The sequence below is a fragment of the Pongo pygmaeus genome, chromosome 8, assembly GCF_028885625.2.
Source record: "Pongo pygmaeus isolate AG05252 chromosome 8, NHGRI_mPonPyg2-v2.0_pri, whole genome shotgun sequence".
Classification (NCBI taxonomy): domain Eukaryota; kingdom Metazoa; phylum Chordata; class Mammalia; order Primates; family Hominidae; genus Pongo; species Pongo pygmaeus.
The window spans coordinates 53,330,625-53,349,823 of record NC_072381.2 but is presented as its reverse complement, the minus strand read 5'-3'; the positions used below and the strand labels follow the sequence as shown (position 1 = coordinate 53,349,823).

At 44.6% G+C, this 19,199-nt stretch overlaps 1 protein-coding gene across 8 annotated transcripts in view; it reads left to right on the top strand.

Annotated features, from left to right (window-relative positions):
• Positions 1-19,199, top strand: part of ARHGAP22 (Rho GTPase activating protein 22) — a 209,292-nt gene that overhangs the window by 160,188 nt on the left and 29,905 nt on the right. For 6 of the 8 annotated variants that reach the window (XM_054436169.2, XM_063669869.1, XM_054436170.2 and 3 more), the window contains one exon: positions 15,985-16,161. In XM_054436169.2, the coding sequence (XP_054292144.1) occupies positions 15,985-16,161 (177 nt within the window). The remainder of the gene's footprint in view (positions 1-15,984; positions 16,162-19,199) is intronic. The other 2 variants (XM_054436172.1, XM_054436173.2) reach the window with 1 other exon arrangement.

Below are 19,199 nucleotides of genomic sequence, written 5' to 3'. Positions count from 1 at the left end.
TTTTGCCACATTCTATTCATTAAAAGCAAGTTATTAGGTCCTGCCCACCTTCACGAGGAGTAATTACACAAGAGTCTGACTACCAGGAGGCAGGTTCACTGGGGGCCATTGCAGAGGCTGCCCACCAAGGGATGGAGCCTGGAGCACCTACTCTGCAGCCAGACTGCCTGGGGCATTCAGATCCTCAGCTATTAAGAGTAGGCTGTGAGTGGCCAGTGCTTTAGGCACCAGTTGGCAACTAATTTCCCTTGGGTGACCGGGGGCAGTTGGGAAGATATATCTTACTAGTCATGTGACCTTGGACTAATTATTCAACCTTCTGTAGCCTCTGTGTTTTCATCTGTAAATTGGGTATCATCATTGTAACACCACATCGGGTGGTTGTGAGGACATCGAGATAAAACACGAAAGCTTTTAGGATGGTGCCCAGCATATGGTGAGCATTCAATCAAAGCTGGATATTTTAATTAAGAGAGATTGCCTGTTACCTCCCAGAGCCCTCCACATCCCCCACTGTGACTGCTGCCATTCACTGAACCCCGACCCTTTTCCAGGCACTAGGCCAGTCCCTGGGGACACCAGGAAGAACAGTCATACATTCCTTCATAAGTCGTACATTCCTTTCGCAGAGACAGGCAGTAAACACGTATGCAGACAAACAAGCTGCTTTCCAATCAGGATAAGTTCTATAGAGAAAGTCGTGTAAGACTAATTGGGTGGGAGGGGGCAGCTCCTTGACAAAGGCTCTCACCCAGGGAAGGATTCTGTAATGTACATTTGAGCTGAGGCTGGAAAATGAGAGGGAGTCAGCCATGCAAGAAGGTGGGAGGGCATTTGGAGCACCCGAGACAATGCAAAGTTTCTGGTGGGAAGAGGGTGAGCTTGAGGGAGAGAGGGTGCTAGAGTGGCTGACAGCAGGACATGGGCCAGGGGGAGGAGAGGTGGTCCGAGGGAACTGGAGGCCCACGGTCACATCAGAGTTGGGTTTTATTCCAAAAACAGTAGGCCCTCTGAAGGGTTTCCAGCAGTTGTGATTTGCCCTTAAGAGGCTGCTTTTCTTTGTTGGAGAGGTGGATAGATGGGTGGATGGATGGATGGACAGATGGATGGATAGATAGATGGGTAGACAAATGAGCAGATGGATAGATGGGCAGATGAACAAGTGGACAGATGGATGGAGAAATGGGGGAGATGGGCAGATGAACAGGTGGCATCGGCACAGGCGTAGCCCCTTGCTCTGTACTTGCTGAGCAAAGTTTGGTGCCCATTGCCTCCCTCTGCCCTCCAGGGCTGCCTGAGGTGTGAGCTCCTGACACCACATCCTGGGAGGAGCGACTGCTGCTGGAGGAGAGGAGACCAGGCTAGGTGAAGGAGCTGCTTCCTGCTCCCTTTGTCCCAGAGGCAAAGGAGACACCATAAGGGTGGCAGCTGACTGGCGCACAGAATCCACAACAGCTTAGTTCAAATCCTGGCTGTGCCATTTCCCAGCGTGGTGACCCTAGGCCACTGAAAGCTCATGGAGTGTCAGCTTCTCTGTGACACAGACCATGTGCCTATCTTAGAGGATATGGGGGTGCTTACCAAGTACCACGTGCAGGTGCTGTGCCCAGTCTCTGGCTTCTTGGTCTCATTCCATCTTCACCACAGTCCCAGGAGGTGGGTTTAGTTATTGGCCTTGTTTTGCTGATGAGAAAATGGAAACAGAAAGATTAAGTAACTATCTCAAGACCATGTGGCAACTAAGCACTTATATCAGGCTTCTCCCATGCATTCATTAACCTCCACCACCTGGTGGGTGGGTCCACCTGGAGAGAACCCTGAGGCATAAAGCTAGTGGCACTGAGCTGGGGTTCCCACATGCCAGATAAATAGGATGGACACTCCCCCCACCTCCAGGGAGTCAAGAACACAGCAGGACAAGCGCACGGGGCGGCAGGCACAGATGCGGATGCAGAACAATCACGCCGACCTCCCACTGGCGGGGATCCCAGCAGGTCCTTCTTGCCCCGCCCCAGACAGTCCTAGCCTTTGGGCACTGATAAATGCAGAAGTTCCCCAGGAGAGACAAAAGGCCTCAGCCTGGTGCCCACAGGCAGAGCACACAGGCAGCCGAGTGGCCGCAGCCCCACAGTGGAGAAGTGCCTTGTGCACCTGGTGGTTTTCTGCACCCCAATAGGTGTGTCTGGCCACTGCTCCTCCCGCTGCAGCCCCCACTGCTCCACACCATGCCCTTCTGGCCCATCAGGCATCTGAAGAGGAGTAGGCGTCTGCCCAGGGGTAAGTGGATAGCTGGAGTCACTGGCAGGCTGCGAGGACCAGGCTAGGAGACTGGGGAGGGCGATTAATCCTTGAAAGGGAAGTGGTGTTTGGTGGCTGCAACCAGGTAAAGAGAAATGAAAGACATGAATGAAGACTGGGAGGACAGCAGGGAGGTTCAGCCTGGTACATCTGGCAGGGTGAGGCCGCCGCTGGGGATCCTGTGCAGGAACCTCCAGCTGGCTCATTGCCCAGGGCTAACACCACACACACAGGCAGGTCTCAGGATGCCTGAGAGTGTGGTTGCCAAAATAATGGCCCATCAAAGGCAACATACACTGCCAGCCCCAGTCCACACTGTCCCTCACTGTAGCCACCAGCCACATGTGGCTGCTAAGCACATGAAATGTGGCTAGTCCAAATTGAGATGTGCTGTTAGTGCTAAATATACACTAGATTTTTAAGACTTTGTACAAATATATGTATAATATCTCAATAATTTTAATTGACATGTTGAAATTAATACTACTATTGTAGATATATTGGAATAAACAAAATATTAGGTTGGTGCAAAAGTAATTGCTGTTTTTGCCATTGAAAGTAATTTATTTTTGGCTGAGTGCAGTGGCCTGTAATCCCAGCACTTTGGGAGTTGAGGTGGGTGGATCACCTGAGGTCAGGAGTTTGAGACCAGCCTGGTCAACATGATGAAACCCCATCTCTACTAAAAATACAAAATTTAGCTGGGTGTGATGGTAGGTACCCATAATCCCAGCTACTTGGGAGGTTGAGGCAGGAGAATCACTTGAACCCGGGAAGCGGTGGTTGCAGTGAGCCAAGATTGTGCCACTACACTCCAGTTGGGGCAAAAAGAGTGAAACTCCATCTCGAAAAAAAAAAGAAAGTAATTTATTTTGTATATACATTAAACATAAATACAGTTTTTCCTTTTTACTTTTTGAGTGTAGCTGCTAAAACATTTGAAAGTTGCACATGTAGCTCACATTATATCTCTGTTGGATCACACTGCTCTAGACGGCTGCATCTAGACACTTGGCCTTCACCCCTGACACCCAGCTGCTAGGGCCCTCTGAGGGCTTCTATGCTCTAGGCAGCCAGGAGAGTGACAGTGGGCCCTGTGACAAATCATACATTGCTGCTGCCACTTTTAAAAAATATTTTTAAAAAAAAAATTTTTTTTTAATATTTTTCAATAAACCTTGGTAAAGAAGGGTTAAGTCAGATATATAATTTGATCAATTGACAACTTTTTCACCTGAACATCATGGAATAAGTCCCAGTGGCTTACAAAATGCTTTCACACATATCAGTTACTCTTTTTTCTTTTTCTTATGAAAATGTTTATATGGAAAAGTTGAAAGCCAGTTCTTGTCCTGGAACCCCTGCATTTTCGAGCCTCCCCCTCTCCCCGAGTCTCAAAAGGAAATCCTTAAGTTCAGGAGCTCAGAGGGGAGAAAGCCTGGCTGGAATCAAAAAGTGCTGGTCACCTGGGGCTGGTGCCCTTGAACAAGCCATAGGCAGAAGCAGTGAGAAAAGTGGGGTTGGGATAGGAGCCAGACTTCCTGGGGTCATAGTTCCCTGGTACATACACACACAGCTCATAGTTAGAGCTTGGGCTGTTTCTAAACATTTCTGGGCTCAGTTTCCTCTCTTTAAAATGGGAATAGTGATACTGCTTCCCTCAAGATCCCACAAGTGTTCACACTACTCACGCTCATCAGTCTGTGAGTGTCATGCCCGCCTTACACGAGGGTTTCCTGTGTGCCAGTCTCCTTTGTTCTGCCGCTGCCACCCTCACTAACCTCCTATTCATCTCAGGCTCAGCACATGTCCTCTCCATGCCAGGCTCTGCTGGCTGTGCTGGAGTTGCCTATAAAACAGACAGAGTCGGGGTGGGCCAAACAGAAACATTATGAATAAGCATGTCATGTAAACGCATAAAATACATACAGAGTGTATTGATTGCAATCAGTGCTATGGAAAAATTCAGGCCAGGAAGGAGCATGGGGTGTGGTGGGTGATGCATGGTGAGGCTTAAATAGGGTGGTCAGGAAAGATTCCCCAATAATATCTGAGGAAAGACCTGAAGGGGGCCAATGCTGCAAGGACAGCTTTCTGGGCCACAGCAGGAGCAAGAGAACAGCAGGTGCAAAAACCGTGAAGCAGGAGCATACCGGGTGTGCTTGAGAACTGGCAAAAGCAAAGGGGAGGGGGGCCAGAGATGACGTCGCAGGAGTAGGGGTGAGGGGCCTTCAGGCTCACTGTGAGGCCTTTGCTGAGAGGGGCCTGCTGGGGGATGTTGAGCAGGGGTTGGGGAGCTGGTTCAGGCCTCTACCAGGTCTCTGTGGCTGCTCAACTGAGAATAGACTGTCGGGATAAAGGAAGGAGCCTGGAGACTGTGCAGCACTCTAGATGAGGAGTGTTGGTGGCCCAGACCAGGTGAGCAGTGGGAAGTGACCAGATTGCAGCTATGTTCTGAAGGAGGAGCTAATAGAATTTGCTGAGAGGAATGGATAGGAGAGGTGAGAGAGAGTGGAGCAAGGATGTGTCCGGTTTCAACTTGAGTAACCAGAAGATGGAGTTGCCCTCACCTGAGAGCGGAGGGTGTAGGCAGATGGGAGGTGGACTTCCCGCAGGTCTGGAGGTCAGGGGAGCAGTGAATCTGGATGTCATCAGCACGAGGACAGCATTTAAAGCCTGAGAACGGATGGGCCCACCAGGGAGACTGGGGTCAGTGTAAAGGTGAGGGACAGGAAGAGTCCAGGGGGCTCCCAACGTCCTGCATTGGGCACCTAGTTGTGGCCACCGAAGTGGGAACACAGGAGGAGCTAGTTTGATAGAAGCGGCACTTAGAATTTTTGGACATGCCACATTGTGCCTGTGGGAAGTCACAGGACGATAGAATTGTAAGTCATTTAGACTCATAGGCAATAGAGATCTGGCTCTTCTGTATCAATGTTTCTCAACCGGGGCATCTGGGCTCCAAGTGACATTTGGCAATGTATGGAGACACTGTTGGCTGTCATAGCCTGGGAGGGCGAGAGTTGGCAGAAGTCAGGGATGCTGCTGCCCATCCTACTATGCACAGGACAGGCCCCCACACCCCATGAAAAATGATCTCATCCAACATGTCAGTAGTGCTGAGGCTGAGAAATCCCCCTCTATCCTGTACTTAAATATGATAATAAAAGGGAACACTTAGAGAGTGCTTGCCAGCTGCCAGGGGCTAAGCTAAGGGGCTGTCCCATTTCATTCTCCTGATGAGGTGGGTGCCTTTCGTTTCATCCCCTTACGGGTGCATGAGTCTGACAGTTGGGGAAATTAAGTCACTGTGCTCCACATTGAGGGAGCTGAGGTTTGACCCATAGACGTTGGACCCTAAGCACTGTTTAAGAGAGCCTCAGGGCCGGGCGCGGTGGCTTACGCCTGTAATCCCAGCACTTTGGGAGGCCTAGGCGGGTGGATCATGAGGTCAGGAGATCCAGACCATCCTGGCTAACACAGTGAAACCCCATCTCTACTAAAAATACAAAAAATTAGCCGAGTGTGGTGGCAGGCGCCTGTAGTCCCAGCTACTTGGGAGGCTGAGGCAGGAGAATGGCGTGAACCTGGGAGGCGGAGCTTGCAGTGAGCCGAGATCGCGCCACTGCACTCCAGCCTGGGCTACAGTGTGAGACTCCGTCTCAAGAAAAAAAAAAAAAAAAAAAGAGACAGAGAGCCTCAGAAGTCTGTCATGTGTAATGGGATGGGGTGGAAACACAGTGACCACACAGACAATTAAAAAAGAGGAAAAACCAGGAACTGTGATAATAGACCCTCATCTTTCATAATGAATTTATTCCTGAAATATTTGCCAGTGTAATTCTTATTCATTTAAGTAAAGCTAATACTAATGTTTCCTAAGTTACAGAGAAGAAGGTCAGCATAAACCATGGAACACTGTAGAAAGTCCCCAAGTTTGTTGTAATCTTGTAATCCCCCATTTCATCTTCCTTGCACTCCCCTTTATTGCCATAAGGAAGATTTTATATTGAGAAAACAGAATGAGTTTATGGGCGAACAAACCCGTGTTTGAATTCCAACACCTCCACTTGCCTGTCCATGAGCAAAGTTCTTAACTTCTCTGAGCCTCGGTTTTTCCACCTGTCAAATGGGGTCATCAATGCTCCTTCCTAGGGTGTCTATGAAGACTGCCTGGGACTGTGCCTATTAAGCACCTTGCAGGGTGTTTCATATAGAGTAGGCCCTTAGGCATGGTAATAGGTTTTTCACTTCTGGACAAGATAAAGTAACAGGGACCTATTTACCCTCCCACCTGAAACAACCAAAAAAAAGAAAGAAAGAAAAAGCACAAAATATTGGAAACAATGCTTTCAAGATACGTTAGGGAAGGACTGTGACCCCCAAGAGATGGGAAACAAGGTGATTCCCTACATGTGCCCCAGCTGACTGCCTGGAGAAAGTTTGCAGGCTGTATGCAGGAAGGGGAGATCCAGGTGGAGCCCATTGGACTCCATGAGTTGAAGAGACAGAGCTAAAAGTCCAGACAGACCAAAACATCTAGAGTCTGCAGGGTAGCTGCTGAGGAGGAAAGAGCTGCACAGAGAGAAAAATGCCTTGAGAATTGAGCCATGCACTCATCACCATATGCACGTGAGGAAAACTACCCCAGGTTGGGCAAAGAACTACCAGAAAGGATCAGAGGCAACAGCACCCACACTAATGCCAGGCAAAGCATGGCACCTGTTCCTGCCTGCAAGACCATAAAACCTAACAGCTTGTAGGGCGTAGGACAGAATACACAGAAGGGTTTTCCCTCGGTAGTGGGAAATAATTAGCTCTGTACTGAGTACTCTGGATCCACCTAACAAATCTTAGAGGCAAAATCTGTAAGGATCAAACTCTTTCAAAGAATCTAAGTTCATACCAGAAAAAGGCTGAAGAATATTTACGGAAATACAGAAACATTCATCACCCAACCATTTAAAAATCACAGTGTCTGGCAACTAATTAGAAATAACAGGAATGCAAAGAAGCAGGAAAATGTAGCCCATAATGAGGAGAAAAATAGAAAGCAATCAATTGAGACAAACCCAGAAATGACACAGATTTTAGAATTAGCAAAGACATTAAAACAGTTTTTCTAACTGTGTTGTATATGATCAAAAAGTAGACACATGAAAGTTATTTTTTTAAAAAGACCTAAATTAAACTTCTAGAGATCAAACCTATTATGTATGAGATGAAAACTAATGCTGAGTGGGGTTAATGGCAGATTAGACACACTAACATGAAAAGATTTGTGAAGACATAGCAATAGCAACTAGCTGTATTAGTTTTCTATTGCTGTTGTGACACATTGTTTACTATTTATTTATTTATTGAGACAGGATCTTGCTCTGTGGCACAGGCTGGAGTGCAGTGCGTGATTACAGCTCATTGCAGATTGGAACTTCTGGGCTCAGACTCCTTAGTAGCTGGAACCACAGGCTTGGTCATGCCATGCCTGGCTAATTTTTTAAAATTATTTTTCATAGAGTTGGGGTCTTGCCATGTTACCCAGGCTGGTCTTGAACTGGGGCTCAAGCAATCCTCCCACCTCAGCTTCCCAAAGTGCTGGGATTACAGGCGTGAGCCACTGTGCCTGGTGCCTGGCCTGTGACATGTTACCACAAATTTAGTGGCTTAAACAATGCAAATTTACCTTATGGTTCTGTAGGTCAGAAGTCTGACACAGGTTTCACTGGGCTTAAATCAAGGTGTCAGTAGGCCTGAATTCCGTTATGGAGGGTCTGAGGGCGAATCCATTTTTCTTGAGCTTTCCAGTTTCTAGAGGTTGCCTGCATTCATCAGCTCCTGACTCCCTTCCTCCACCTTCAAGACCAAAAATGACAGATCAGGTTCTTCTCACATTTTATCCCTTCTGCTATAGTCACATCTCTCTCTTACACTCCTCTTCTGTCTTCCTCTCCACTTTTAAATACCCTTATGATTACCTTGGGACCACTTGGATAATCTAGGATAATCTTCCTAGTTCAAAGCAGCCAGCTGATTAGCAACTTTAATTCCATCTGCAACCTTAATTCTTCACTGTGTAACCTAACCTAATCACAGGTTCCAGGGACAGGCATGTGGATGTCTTTGGGGGGGCTGTTATTCTGCTACCAAACTATACAAAAATAAAACACACAGAGACAAAAAAATTTAACAAAAACAGAGCATCAGCGAGCTGCGGGATAACCTCAAGTTGTGTAATATACATGTAACTGGAATCTCAAGCAGGGACAGGGGATGGAAACACGTATTTGAAGTACCGATGGCCAAAATATTCCAAATGTTATGAAAACTATAAGCTCACAAATCTAAGAAGTTCAGTGAGTTCCAAGTATAGGAAACCTGAATAAAATTGCACCGAGGCACGTCATAATCAAATTACCCATAACTAGTGAAACAGTAAAAAAGACACAAAACATCAAAAAATGAGGATGATGGCAAAATTCTCATGAGAAACAATGCAAGTAGAGCAACATCTTAACAGTTGTGAAAGAAAAACATTTCCAACCTTGAAGACTTTATCCAGTGAGAATATCTTTCAAAAATGAAGATGAATTAATGATTCCCACACTCAATAGCTGAAAGAATTCATCACCAATAGCTGCATACTCCAAGAAATGTTAGAGGAAGACCTCCAGGCAGCAGTAAAATAATACCGTATGGGAATCTGAATCTACACAACAGAATGAAAAGCACTGTGGTAACTACATGGGTAAATATATGCTTTTCTCTTATAATTTAAATATTTTCAAAAGATGTTAAGATTTAAAGTAAAAATAACATGGGAGGCCAAAACGGGTGGATCATCTGAGGTCAGGAGTTCAAGACCAACCTGGCCAACGTGGTGAAACCCCGTCTCTACTAAAAATACAAAAATTAGCCTGGCGTGGTGTGCGTGCCTGTAATCCCAGCTACTCAAGAGGCTGAGACAGGAGAATTCGCTTGAACCCAAGAGGCAGAGGAAGTTGCGGTGAGCCGAGATTGCACCACTCCACTCCAGCCTGGGTGACAGAGCAAGACCCTGTCTCAAAATAATAATAATAATAATAATAAAATGATAAAATAAAAATAGCAACAATATATTATGGGATGTATAACAAAGTATACCAGTAAAAGGTAAGACAACCATGGCAAAAAAGGTCAGGAAGGAAGACATGGAAGTAGAATCTTGTAAGATCTTTATATTATACATGAAGGGGTATAGTATCACTTAATGTAGACTGATAAGTTAAAGATGTATACCATAAACCCTAAAGCAATTCCTATAGCATGAAGAGAGTGAGATTTTTACTAATAAGCCAACAAAGCAGATAGAATGAAATCATTAAAAACAAAAAACAAAAACTCCATCCAAAACAAGACAAGAAAAAAGGACAGATAGAAAACAAGCCACACTTAAATCTAAGCATCCCAATAATCACATTATAAAGAAAGCTTATCAGATTGGATAAAAAGCAGGACCCAACTATATGCCTGATTAAAAATGCACTTAAAATGTAAAGACACAAATAAGTTAAAAGGATGGAAAAAGATAACATCATACTGACACTAATCAAAAGAAAACTGGATGGCTATATTTATATTGAGGATTTCAGACCAGAGTAAAAAATATGACTAGGGATAAATAATGTCATTTCATAATGATGAAGAGGTCAGTTCTTCAAGAGGACATAACAGTCCTAAATATTTATGCTCCATAACAGCTTCAAACTACCTGAAGCAAAAACTGATAGAAATACAAAGAGAAAATAGACAAATCTAAAATTATAATTGGAGATTTGAATAGCCTTCTCTCAATAATTGATAGAAGAAGTAGACAGAAAAATCAGTATGGATATTGAAGATTTGAACAAAACTTTCAACTAGAGCAAATTGACATTTATAGAATACTCCACCCAACCACAGCAGAATAATTTTTCTCAGTGCACACAGAACACTTAGCAAGATATACCATATTCTGGTACAATCCCCCCAAATCTGGAAACTAACACACTTCTAAATAACCCATAAATTAAAGAAGAAATCCAAAGGGAAACTAGAAGGTATTTTGAACTGAATTAAAATGAAAACACAACGTATCGAAATCTGGGGGCTGCCTCTAAAGTAGTAGTTCAGGGGACAATTATAGCACTGAACTCTGTAAGAAACTAGAAAAAGACCAAATTAAACCCAAGGTAAGCAGAAGAAAAAAAAAATAAATATCAGAATGGAAATCAATGAACTATGACCCAAGTCGGCATCCTACAACCTGCGGGCTGGCTGTTTGTTTTTGTAAATGAAGTTTACACAGATACAGTCATGACCTTTCCTTAACATATTGTCTTTGGCTGCATTTGCACTATAGTGGCAGAGTAAAGTAGTTGTGACAGAGACTATATGGCCTAAAAACCTAAAATGTTTGCCATCTAGTCCTTTAAAAACAAGTTTGCTAACCATAAAAACAACAAAGTCAATGAAGCAAAAGGCTGATTTGTTGAGATCAATAAAATTGGTAATCCTCCAGCAAGGCTGATTGAAGGAGAAAAGGAAAAAGACAGAAATTACCAATATCAAGGTGAGAGAGGTAATATCACTACAGCTTCTTCAGAGAGTAAAAGGATAATAAGGGAACATTATGGACAACTTTATGCCAATTCATTCAATAACTTAGATGAAACTGACAAATTCTTTGAAAGACACAAACTAGTAAAGTTTACTCAAGAAGAAATAGATGTATATATTAAAGAAATTGTATTTGTTATTACAAACCTTTCCACAAAGTAAACTCCAGGCCTAGATGGCTGCATTGGTGAATTATATCAAATATTTAAGGAAGGAATAATAGCAATTATCTACAAACTTCTAGGTTTGAAAATGAGGGAATATTTAATAGCTTATTCTGTGAGGCCACCAAAACCAGACCAAGACATTGTAAGTAAAGGAAACTGCAGGCCAATATCCCTCATGAAAATACATAAAATATTTTTAACAAAATTTTAGCAAATCAAAGCAACAATATATAAAAGGGATAATACATCATTACCAAGCGGGATTTCTCCCAGGAATGCAAGATTGGTTCAGCATTTGAAAATGTATTAGTGTAATTTATCAATTAACACACTAAAAAGTTATACTCTCATTACAATAGATGCAGAAAAGACATTTGACAAAATCTAACATCCATTCCCAATAAAAACGTGGCTCAGCAGCCAACCAATTTTCAGCACAGGTGCCAAGAACATACATTGGGGAAAGGACACCCTCTTCAATAAGTGGTGCTGGAAAACTGGATATCCATATGCAGAAGACTGAGACTAGACCCCATCTCTCACATTTCTCTGTACAGAAAACAACTACAAATGTATTAAAGACTTACACATAAAACATGAAAGTATGAAACTACTGGAAGAAAACATAGAGGGAAAGACTCCAGGATGTTGGTCTAGTCAAAGACTTTATGGCTAATGCTCCTAAAGCACAGGCAACAAAAACAAAAATAGCTAAGTGGGACTATATTAAACTAAAAATCTTCTGCACAGCAAAGGAAACAATCGACAGAGTGAAGAGACAACCCGTTGAATAGGAGAAAAATATTTGCAAACTGTTCATCTGACAAGAAACGAATATCCAGAATATACAAGGAACTCAACTAGCAAAACAACCCATTAAAAAGTGGGCAAAGGATCCTATAGACATTTCACAAAAGAAAACATACAAATGGTGAAGAGGTATATGAAAAAAATGCAGAGAAATGCAAGTCAAAACCACAGTGAGATATCATCTTACCCAAGTTTGAAAGCCTATTATAAAAAACACAAAAAATAATAGACACTGGAGAAGACACTGAAAAAAGAAAACTCTTATACATTGTAGGTGGGAATGTAAATTAAGACAGTCATTATGGAAAACAGTATGGAGATTTCTCAAAAAACCTAAAAGTAAAACCACCATGTGATCCAGCAATTCCACTGCTGGTATTTATCCAAAGGAAAGGAAATCAGTATATCAAAGGAATTAACCCATTTATGCCAGAGGTTGCAAATTTTTTGGGGAAAAATCAGACCTTGGCAGTGACCTTGAGCAGTAGGATACGCATAACTCCCACAAGCTTAGCGTTCCAATAATGGAACACTAGGCATAAATACGTCAATGTACCCCAATGTTTACTGCAGCACTATTCACAATAGCAAAGATATGGAATCAACCTACATGTCCATCAGTGGATGAATGGATAAAGAAACTGTGGTATATATGCAAAATGTTATACTATTCGGCCATAGAAAAGGAATGAGATCATGTCATTTGCAGCAATGAATGGAACCAGCATATTAAGTGAAATAAGCTAGGCATAGAAAAACAAATATTGCATGTTCTCACTTATATGCAGGAGCTGAAAAGAAGTTTGTCTCATGGAGGTAGAGATTAGAATGATGGTTACCAGAGGCTGAGAAGAGTCGAGCAGAGAGGGGGATGAAGAGAGGTTGGTTAATGTGTACACACATAGGGTTAGAATAAATTCTAATGTTCCATAGCAGGGTAGAGTAACAATAGTTAACAACAATGTATTGCATATTTCAAAATAACTAGAAGAGAGGACTTGAAATGTTCCCAACACATAGGAATAATAAACACTTGAAGTGATGGACACCCCAAATTCCTAGAGTTGATTATTACACACTCTGTGCAGGTAGCAAAACATCACATGTACTCCATAACTATGTGCGAATATTATGTATCAATAAAAAAAAACCTCTTAGCAAATTAGAAATAGAAAAGAACTTTCTCAACCTGATTAAGGACATCTTCAAAAAGCCTACAGCAGATAGACTTAATGGTGAAAAGCCGAATGCTTTTGCCATAAGATACAGGAACAAGCAAGAATGTCTGCTCTCACCACTTCTATTCAACATGGTATTTGAGGCTCTGGTCAGTGTCATTAGAAGAAGAAAGAAAGAAACGATTCCCAGTTGGAAAGGAAGAAGTAAACTCTCTCTATTTGCAGATAGCACAATTGCACATGGAGGTTCACTGGTGTCTGTAGAGAGATGATAGATTTTTCACCAAGTGGGGCTGGAACGTGCATATGCAGAAGAATGAACTTCAATTATACCTTCTCCCATATACAAAAAGTAACTCATAGACCTACATGTAAATCCTAAAACTGTGAAACTTTTGAAAGAAAACCTAGAAGAAAACTTTTATGGCCTTAGATGAAGTAAAGATTTCTTAGATACAATACAGGAAGCACACTCAATAAAAGAAAAAAATGATTAATTGGACTTTGCAAAATTAAAAACTTCTGCTCTTGGAAATACACTGTTAATAGAATGAAAAAAGAGAGAGACATGGACTGGGAGAAATATTTGCAAAGAAAATGTCTGGTAAAGGCCTTATATCCAGAATATGTCAAGAACTCTCAACACCAATAATGGAAAATAAATAACCTATTTTAAAAATAGGCAAAAGATTTGAAAAGATATTTCACCAAAGACGACACACAGATAGCAACTAAATACATAAAAGATGTCCAATATCATCAGTCATTTGGGAAATGCAAATTCAAACACCTGCACACCTATTTGGATGGCTGAAAGTAAAAAATCTGAGCGTAGCTAGTGTTGGTATGGATGTGGGGGTCCCAGAACTGTCATACACAGCTGGCGGGAAAGTAAAATGGAGCAGTCACTTTGCAAAACAGTGTGTGGCCATTTCCTTAACAGTTATGCATATATAAAAAATATATAAATACTTAAAAAGTTAGACAGGCTGAGAGCACGTTGGGGCGGGACCCAGGACAGGGGCACAGCTGGACATGAGGGTATCTGCCAGCCTCTGGGCAGGGCAGATCCAAGTTTTGTGGGGCCTGAAGCTTGTATGACTTGGGTGGCCCTCTTCAGGGAAAATAATTTTCAAATAAGAAATTCAAGATTAGGTACAAAAGTGAATATTTAGGACAAACCAAGTAACCACAAATTCCTGGAGCTGTGGATCTCCAGGTTCCTTTTTTTTTTTTTTTTTCAAAGTCATCTTGAGATATTTTTCTAGGAATGCTGACATAAAAAAGCTTCCTGGTGGCATCTGGCTTCCTCTCTCCATCTCGCACACTCAGCCATTCCAGCCTTCGTAGCCCAAATGCTGTGCAGCACTGCTGTCCCCAAGACACAGCTGCTTCCAGGTGGCAACTTCGGTAGGTGGCAGTGCCCACAGTCCTGTGAGTGACCACAGCAGCCAACCGAGCAGCCTCTGGAGTTGGGCTCCGCTGTCTCGGGCTCCGCTGTCTCAGCCTCCAGCTCCCTTCCTACCCACCTCCACAGCTCTGCTGCCCAGCGGCTGCCTGAGCCCCGGCGAGCAGGGCTTACCTGCGTAGTGAAGGGCTCCAGAGGGTATCACAGAGCCCTGGCTGCTCCTCACGCTCCTGAGCCTTAGGCACCACGGCCTCTCCCGCTTCTCCCCCAGGCCCGCTGTGGTGCCCTCAGCCGGGACATAGCCCCGCCCTCTGCCTCAGCCCTCAGAGCAGCCTGCTTGGTTTCCCCAGTTCTTGGCGGAGAGATGGCAGGAGGGAGCGTGGGATGGCTGAGAGCCCAGAGCCGGGACTTGAATCTCTGGCTGTGCCACTCATTCGCTGTGCGCATTCAACAGGTTACTTAATTCCTCTGTGCTTCAGTTTTCTCATCTGTAAAATGTGGTTGGAAATAGTACCTTCCTCACGGAGTCACTGTGGAGGATAAAGAACCCCAGGAGGGCATGTATGTGGCAGCTGTGCTTACCAGAAGGGTCCCAGGCATGTACCAGGTGCTCAGTAAGTGCTGGTCCTGTCTGCTCTCCATCCCTGGGTCACAGGCTCTAGCAAAGCATGGCTTGGGCCCACCCACCCCCTGGGAACACAGGTCTGTGGATCTCACACCCTACTGGCAGATAGTCCTGGGATGTCAGGGATAGGATGTATAAAGACAAACTCGTTCTTGAAAACCCTAAAATTACCTGTAAAGTTCAGTATAAATAGTTTTTTGTATTTCCCAAAGACCAATTTGCTTACACATGAAAACTTGAGAACCAAAGAGGAGAAAGTCAGTTCACAAGCAACTGTTTGAGTTTTCCGATTCTTCTGCCTTTAGGTGCCGATCCACTGTCTAGCCATGAGATGGGTGTGGTGGAGAATTCTGGGGCACTGTGCTGCATCCTGGTTTAACATCCAGCCTCTGTGACCTTAATATATACGGAGACTCTTGTCTTCAGGATGGGGAAGGGAGGCCCTAATCTCCGAGCCAAAGTTAAAAGCACATAGTGACGTTTAACTGTGTTCTTAAAATGGGCAAAATTGATTTGAAACAAAGCATAAAGTGAGGCCACCCTGGGGCACCGAAAGTCTCTGAGTTGGCCTAACATCTGCATGCTTTATTTTCTAATAGTGTCCTGGGGTGCATTAAATTATTTCTATTTTGGCATGGGAAAATAACAAAGTGAGACTAAGGGAAAAAAGAGAAAATGGGAAAAGGCTCCAAAAAAAGAGGTATGAGGTGTGAAAGGGATGGACTGTGAGATAAAAGCAAAGCTCAGCTGTTGCTGGAAGGACTTTGGGAATATCCCACAGGGAGTGACGCTGACTAGTGCCGGGGATGGAGAGTGCGCTGTGGGCAGGGACCCTGCGTAAGCCTGTGTCTCCCTGTCTTGCAGGTGGTGCCGGGGAGCGGGAGAAGGTGCCGGCCAACCCCGAGGCGCTCCTACTCATGGCCAGCTCCCAGCGTGACATGGAGGACTGGGTGCAGGCCATCCGCCGGGTCATCTGGGCCCCGCTGGGCGGAGGTACTGCCCGTAGATCGCATGCCCACCCTCTAGAACCCTTGCCTCCAGGTAATCATGCCCCCTGCCTGTGCCAGCCCTCAGGAGTCACCCAACGGCTGCCGTGTACTCACTTCCTCCTTTATTGAAAACTGTGTATTAGACATCTAAATGTACTGGATTCTATTCCAGGGGTAAGGAATTCATGAGGATAGGCCACACCTCCACCTTCCCTCATCTCCATTCTCTGTGGGAGGGATGGTAGACAAGGACATGTGTCTCGTGGTGTCCAGGGGTGAGACATGCCACAAAGCCAGTGAAGCTCAGTGAGAGGATGGCGGGGGTGTGGTTAGGTGGAGTGGCCAAGCAGGCTTAATGCAGCGATGGGGAGCCAGGGGCATGCTGGGGAAGAGCATTCCAGCAGAGACATGGACACGTGCAAAGGCCCCGAGGTAGGGACAAGCTTTGGGAACACGAGGCATGTCAGGAAGGCCGGAGCCCCAAGGGAGTGAAGCCCAAGAGAGTGGGAGGGCCTGAGGTAAGAGTGGTCACCAAGGCCATGGAGTCCTGGTGGGGATTTTTTATTTTGTTCTATATACAGTGGGATACCAGGAGGGCTCAGAGCAGGAGACACACAGGACCTCAGTCAGATCTATGAAAAAGGCTCCCTGGCCACCACATGAGGAGTGGACCATAGAGGGACAGGAGTAGACCCAGCAGGCCAGGAGAGTCCATGGGGTGGGCACGCAGCTGATGGTGCAAAGTGGCCAGCTGCAGGTGTATCCTGAAGGTGGAGCTGCCAGGTTTTGCCTATGGTCTGGACATGGGGTATGACAGAAATGAAAGGTGACTCCCAACCGTGCAGTTGCTATCTCTAGGTTGGTGTCCATAAGAAGGGGTCATGAGAAGATCTTTCATAATGGGATCACCATGGAATTGGGGCCAGGGCCACCGACTCCCTGCTGAATGTGGAGACTGGGGGTCTGAAAGCTGGCTGGGCTCTGACCACACAAGCTATGGATGTCCTCTTTCTCCCTATGGTATTTGATCAGCACACAGTCTGGGCAAAAGGACTCACCTTTTGGGGCTCTGAGCCAATCTCCAGATTTCACAAGCCACATAGGCTGAGCCCCTTCCTTTGCTCCTCTGTTTGCCCACTCTCCTCTCCCACCCCTGGCTATGGTCTGCCTGACCACCTTTCATTGAATGATAAATCCCTTACAAGGAAGAGTCAATATAATGTTGAGAGTGAAAGTTGTTCTCTCAGGTTTCATGAATGATATCACACTGTCAGCCTTGGTCTCCTTGATCCCTGAAGGTTGCAGCACATTTGACTTAGGGCCCTAGATTAATGGCCTGGAAAGGTCTGAGCCCACCCAGGGATTTCTGCAGCCTCGCAGTGGCTTTGGTTCCAGGTTGCTGAAAGTGAACCAGTGGAACAGAATAGAGCCCAGAAGCAGAATCTTACATAGTTGGACTTTGATGTATGACAGGTGGCACTTTTGAGCACCAGGGAATGAACATTATCATAATCTTGGGGTAGAGAAAGAATTTTTAAATGAGTTACAAAAAAACACTGATCTATTATGAAATTGTTGATAAATTATATTTTATAAAATGAAGAGCATCTGTTTGTAAAAGGTAGATTAAGAAAATGAAAAGATAAGCTATAGATTGGGTGAAGGTGTTTGCAACACATATGGTCATCAAATTACTCCCCAAACTCCTACAAATGAATGAGGCAAAAACAGACAAGGCAGCAGAAGCAGGGGCAAGAGACTTGGACAGGCATTTCCTAAAAGAAGAAATCCTCATGACCAGTGAACGTAGGCTCCTGTGCACAACCTCATCAGTAATCAGGGAATTGCAAATTAAATCACAATGGGATACTTGTATGCACCCACTGGAATGACTAAATGAAAAAGACAGTTGCAAGTGGTGATGAGGATAGAAAGCTATAGAAACTTGCACATATTGCTAGGGAAATCAGCAGTGTCTGCTGAAGTTGATGCTGTGCACACCTGTGTCCCAGCAATTCCATATGAAGCATGTCCCACATAGAAATGTGTGCACAGGTATGCCAGGAGACTTGGATACATGGGATGTTCATGGCAGCCTTATTGATGATAGCCTGACACTAACCCAAGTGCCCAGCAACAGTACAATGGATGAATAACTATGACTCAGTCTTACAATGGGAAACTCCACAACAATGGGAATGAATCCACTACAGTGCCACCTACATGCATGAATCTTAAAAGCAGTGCGAAACTAAACCCAAACAAACAAAATAACATGTTGTATTATCTACATATATAAAGTTGAAACACAGGGCAGAAGTAAACTATGTTATTTATAGATAGGCAACAGAATATAAAGAAAAGCAAAGAAATGAATGCTATGAAAGTCAGGATAGTAGGGAGGAGGGAAGAGGTTAAGATGGGATGGGAGAGGGGCATACATATCTGAAATGTTCTCTAGCTTGGCTTGGGTAGTTACACAGGTGTTCCTTTTACAATGACATGTTTATCTGCACATTTATGCTTTAAGTGCTTTTCTAGATGTGTGCATATAAAAAATAAATGACACAAAGGGAGAAACTTGGGGTCAAAGAAGTGAGATGACTTGCCCAAGATGACACAGCCGGCTAGGGGGCAGCACTGAGAAGTGGAGTTAGATATTCTGACCTCAAAGACTGTGCTTGGTCCTGGTCCAAATAGCCCGTCCAAGAGCTGCACCAAGACCAGCACCCAGCAGGCCTGGCTCCCCAGCCACATGTCCATCTCCGTTTCTGCTTGCCCAGAATTGGGGATCTTTGGCAGAATCCCACATAGACCCTAGACTGACCCCTTCCCCGGGCCTGGCATTTATCTGCCTTCCCAGGCTGTGTGCTGAAGAACTCACAACCATTAAAACAGGAACTGCCATCAAAGGCGCTTATCTCCTTTCTCCCGGGAGTACAGAAGAAATGCAGAAATCTCAGGAGTTAGCGATGCCAGACATGTCTGGGCATGCACGGTGCTGGCAGGTGGGCTCAGTTAGCCCCTGAAGGTTTTCTGGCAGAGCTGTTATTAGCCCACATCCCCCGGGAAGGAGGCTTAGAGGATCAG